The 4,939-nt window shown below is 37.9% G+C and overlaps 1 protein-coding gene across 1 annotated transcript in view; it reads left to right on the forward strand.

Annotated features, from left to right (window-relative positions):
- Positions 1–4,939, forward strand: part of ATG10 (autophagy related 10) — a 263,094-nt gene that overhangs the window by 74,669 nt on the left and 183,486 nt on the right. The window contains exon 3 of the mRNA XM_010863372.1: positions 2,272–2,379. Coding sequence (XP_010861674.1) covers positions 2,272–2,379 — 108 coding nt within the window. The remainder of the gene's footprint in view (positions 1–2,271; positions 2,380–4,939) is intronic.

The following is a 4,939-nucleotide window of genomic DNA, read 5'->3' on the forward strand; positions in this document are numbered from 1 at the left end:
CTGTATGCAGGTCAAGAAGCAACAGTTAGAACCAGACATGGAACAACAGACTGGTTCCAGATTGGGAAAGGAGTATGTCAAGGCTGTATATTGTCACCCTGCTTTATTTAACTTATATGCAGTGTACATCATGAGAAATGCTTGGCTGGATGAAACACAAGCTGGAATCAAGATTGCCAGGAGAAATATCAATAACCTTACACATGCAGATGACACTATCCTCATGGCAGAAAGTGAAGAACTAAAGAGCCTCTTGATGAAAATGAAAGAGGAGAGTGAAACAGTTGGCTTAAAACTCAGTCTTCAAAAAACTAAGATCATGGCATCCAGTCCCATCACTTCATGGCAAATAGATGGGGAAATAATGGAAACAGTGAGAGACTTTATTTTTTGGGGCTCCGAAATCACTGCAGATGGTGACTGCAGCCATGAAATTAAAAGAGGCTTGCTCAAGGACGTAGTAATACATCCAGCGAGGAATGTTTCCTGCCATTGCCCTTGGGTGCGGTAGCTATGCATGATGTACATCCAGGGAGTTCCCTGGTGGTTCAGTGGTTAGGACTCCATGCTCGCAGTGCCGAGGGCCCAGGTGAATTCCCTGGTTGGGGAATTAAGATCCCACAAAAAGCACAACATGGCCATTAAATAAATAAATGTGTATCCATGATCCCCAGGATCCATATTGACAAGGTGATTCTGATGTCTGAAATTTACTCCAAAAAAAGAAAAAAGAATAAATAAAAGAGGCTTGCTCTTTGGAAGAAAATCTATGACCAACCTAGACAGCATATTAAAAAGCAGAGACATTACTTTGTCAACAAAGGTCCATCTAGTCAAAGCTATAGTTTTTCCAGTGGTCATGTATGGATGTGAGAGTTAGACCATAAAGAAAGCTGAGTGCTGAAAAATTGATGCTTTTGAACTGTGGTGTGGGAGAAGACTCTTGAGAGTCCCTTGGACTGCAAGGAGATCAAACCAGTCCATCCTGAAGGAAATCAGTCCTGAATATTCATTGGAAGGACTGAAGCAGAAGCTGAAACTCCAATAGTTTGGCCACCTGATGCGAAGAGCTGACTCATTTGAAAAGACCCTGATGCTGGGAAATATTGAAGGCAGGAGGAGAAGGGGACGACAGAGTATGAGATGGTTGGATGGCATCACTGACTCGATGGACATGAGTTTGAGAGGCTCCAGGAGTCTGTGATGGACAGTGAAGCCTAGTGTGCTGCAGTCCATGGGGTTTCAAAGAGTCAGACATGACTGAGCGACTGAACTGAACTGAACTGACACTAATGGTAAAGAACCTGGCTGCCAATGTAGGACACTTAAGAGACACAGGTTTGATCCCTGGGTTGGAAAGATCTCCTGGAGGAGGGCATGGCAACCCACTCCAGTATTCTTGCCTGGAGAATCCCATGGTCATAGGAGCCTGGCTGGCTACCATCCATAGGGTCACAAAGAGTTGGACACTACTGAAGTGACTTAGTATGCATTCATTACATAAGAAGCAGGAGAGAAATGCAACTGGTAAAGGGCTTGGATACCTTCCAACATTTGAGAATAGTGGAAATTATCTTCAACTCTTTGAAGAATGGCTCTGAAAACGAGTTTAGACTCCAGAAGGCATAACTAGAACTGGTGAATTAAGGTTCAATGGACACACTTCAGTGCAATATAGAACTAAGGTTTTTCAGTGAACAGTGTGTTGTATACCAGAATGCAGGTGGTAGTTGTGTAAGGGGGTGACATGTGGGTTCCTGGAAGTGCTCCAGAAGGAGGTGAAAGATTACCTCTCCAGGACCTCTTAATGGAGATCTTTCCTTGAGCAATAAATTGAAACAGTGGATCATTTCTAGCTTCAAGATGCAAGTCCTCCTAAAATTTCTATTTCTCTATATTCTATTAAATGAATATCAATATTAATTATATGACAAGACATTTCTATAAGTTGATATATTTTTAAACAGCTGCCAACCTATGGTGCTCTATGAATTCTATGTTTTGAAGTGCTTGGGGGAAAAAGGTATTTAACTATGAGAAGAGGAAACATCATTAATAGGTGATAAAAGTAGGGGCTTAAAACTTCTATTTATTGAATACTTACTGTGTGCAGGATGAATTGGATGAATTTATCCATATTATCTCATCTCATTTAATATGCTTAGTTTTTCATTGCTTGGTTTGGAACTTGTGAGACACTGTAGTTCTTAGAATGATGAATTCTCACAATAATTGGCTTTTTCTTATGTATTCTTTGGTGATGGAACACAGGACTGTTCTGATGGCTACATGTGTAAAACACATTTTCAAGTTAAAAATGGAACTGCAGTGTCACATCAAGGAACATCTGCCCATGTACAGACATTTCTTCCTGTGGAGGTGAGTGATTTAACATATCATGTTCTCCTTTTCAGTCTTTGTAAAGCGTAAAGTAAAAGTTTGAATCTGATAAATATATTTAAAAAATTAACTGCCATCAGATCCTGAACCTGTTGTAAGGGGAGAAGTGAATATCATTTCTAAGAGGTATTTTCTTCTCTAATATTGAAATCAGGAACTGTGGTAAAGTTAAGATTCACTCTGGGTCTGTACAGCTTGTCACAAGGCTTCACCCTTTTGGTTTCTCTTAGATCTAAAAACTACAGATGCCTTCCGTTGCTTATTGATTTTTTCCAGTAAAATCCCCTCAGGATAATACCAGGCCTATACCTCAGCTGAGTAATGTATGATGGAGATCTCTTTACCTAGTCTACCTTTAATTCTTCTCCTTTGTCCTTTAAAATATGCTGGATCTGGGTCTCATTCCTTAGGGGACTTTAACCTTGACTTGAAAATCTTGCTAAATTAAAATTTAATAAGCTACTAATAATGGCATAATGGTTTTCTGGGATATTTTCAACTTTCTTTTTATCAAAATGAAAATAGACTTATTGTACTTTATGTTGTTAATAAAATTTTTTATACATCCATTGTAAAATTAAACAATAGAAAAATATATAAAAACTCCCATACATCCTTCAACTGAAGGTAACCACTATGAATATTTTGGTAAGTATCCTTATGCAACGCATATTTCTGTCAGACACACACATACATACTTGTGTTCTGCAATGAACAAGTATGGCATGGAGATCTTCCCATGTCAGTAGATGTAGATATCTGTAGTTAGTTATTTTTTAATGGCTCCACTGCATTTCATCCTATGGATGAACTATAATTATGTGAACCCATATTGAAGTAAAATGCTTGAATTTTAAAATTGAATCAGTGGGGATCTAATTGCTTCAACGTGAAGAAAGAAATATAATGCTTAAATTCCAAATTCCAAATATCCTGGTAAAATGGGAAAGGAGACTTTTTTTGGTGACAGTTAAGCCCTAACCCCTTCTGTCTGTGTATTATGCTGGCCTGGAAGTAACTGTTGCCTATATAATTTATTTTTTATTTATTTTTAAAATTAAATTTATTTTTTTTAAAGTACTCCAAGGGATTTTTATATTTGGTTGCACCAGGTCTTAGTTGCAACATGTGGGATCTAGTTCCCTGACCAGGGTTTGAACTCAAGCCCCCTGCATTGGGAGCTCGGAGTTTTAGCCACTGGACCAGCAGGGAATCCCATTGCCTGTATAACTTACTTTGCAATTTATTCTTGAGGATATTGTGTTTGGTAATAAAGTAAGTGCCCCTGATTTATATATAGATTTAAGGTTTTTTGGGGTAATGTTTTTAGTATATTGAGTGCTTAGTCACTCAGTTGTGTCCGACTCTTTGCAGCTCTCTGGACTGTAGTCTTCCAGGCTCCTCCGTCCAACAGATTTTTCAGGCAAGGGTACTGGAGTGGGTTGCCATTTTTCTCCTCCAGGGGATCTTGAGTAGGTGTTCAAATTTTGATTACTGTTTCATGGTTTGAATAACGAACATCATATATGAAGCCAAGCATGTTAGGAAGCTTTTCAGTTCATTATATATTAACTTCAAAAATGTACATGGAGATGATGATTTAAAAGATAAATTACTAGTTCTTCCCTAACAAGTTGGCAGACATTTGAAAAGCACTAAAAAGTGGTGTTGACAGTGTGAGGAAACTAACACTTTCTGGTTGATGTTTTAACTTCACAAAGTTTAAAGATGTGCACATACTATGAATTATCTATTCCAATTCTAGGAATTTAGCTTCATAAAATATAATTTTTTTCAACATTTCCCAACAAATTTCAAACATATGAAAAAGTAAAAAGAATTTTGCAGTGAACATCCCTGTATTCTTTGCTTGGATTCCAACATTAACATTTTGCTGTGCTTGCTGTATTATATATTTCTCCCTCTATTCATCTATCTTCCTTTTTGGTGCAGTGCTTTTACATCAAAGTATACTGCAGAAAATAATTAGAAATGTACAGAAAATTTTACATGTGTACATTTAAAACTTTTTCAAGTTTTACATGAAAGTATATTCATTCATTGGTCAGTTTTCATTCCAATCCCAAAGAAAGCCAATGCCAAAGAATGCTCAAACTACCGCACAATTACACTCATCTCACACGCTAGTAAAGTAATGCTCAAAATTCTCCAAGCCAGGCTTCAGCAATACATGAACCAGGAACTTCCAGATGTTCAAGCTGGTTTTACAAAAGGCAGAGGAACCAGAGATCAAATTGCCAACATCTGCTGGATCATGGAAAAAGCAAGAGAGTTCCAGAAAAGCATCTATTTCTGCTTTATTGACTATGCCAAAGCCTTTGACTGTGTGGATCACAATAAACTGTGGAAAATTCTGAAAGAGATGGGAATACCAGACCACCTGATCTGCCTGTTGAGAAATTTGTATGCAGGTCAGGAAGCAACAGTTAGAACTGGACATGGAACAACAGACTGGTTCCAAATAGGAAAAGGAGTACGTCAAGGCTGTATATTGTCACCCTGTTTATTTAACTTATAT

Source organism: Bison bison, unplaced genomic scaffold (genome assembly GCF_000754665.1).
Source record: "Bison bison bison isolate TAMUID 2011002044 unplaced genomic scaffold, Bison_UMD1.0 scf7180017864490, whole genome shotgun sequence".
Taxonomy (NCBI): domain Eukaryota; kingdom Metazoa; phylum Chordata; class Mammalia; order Artiodactyla; family Bovidae; genus Bison; species Bison bison.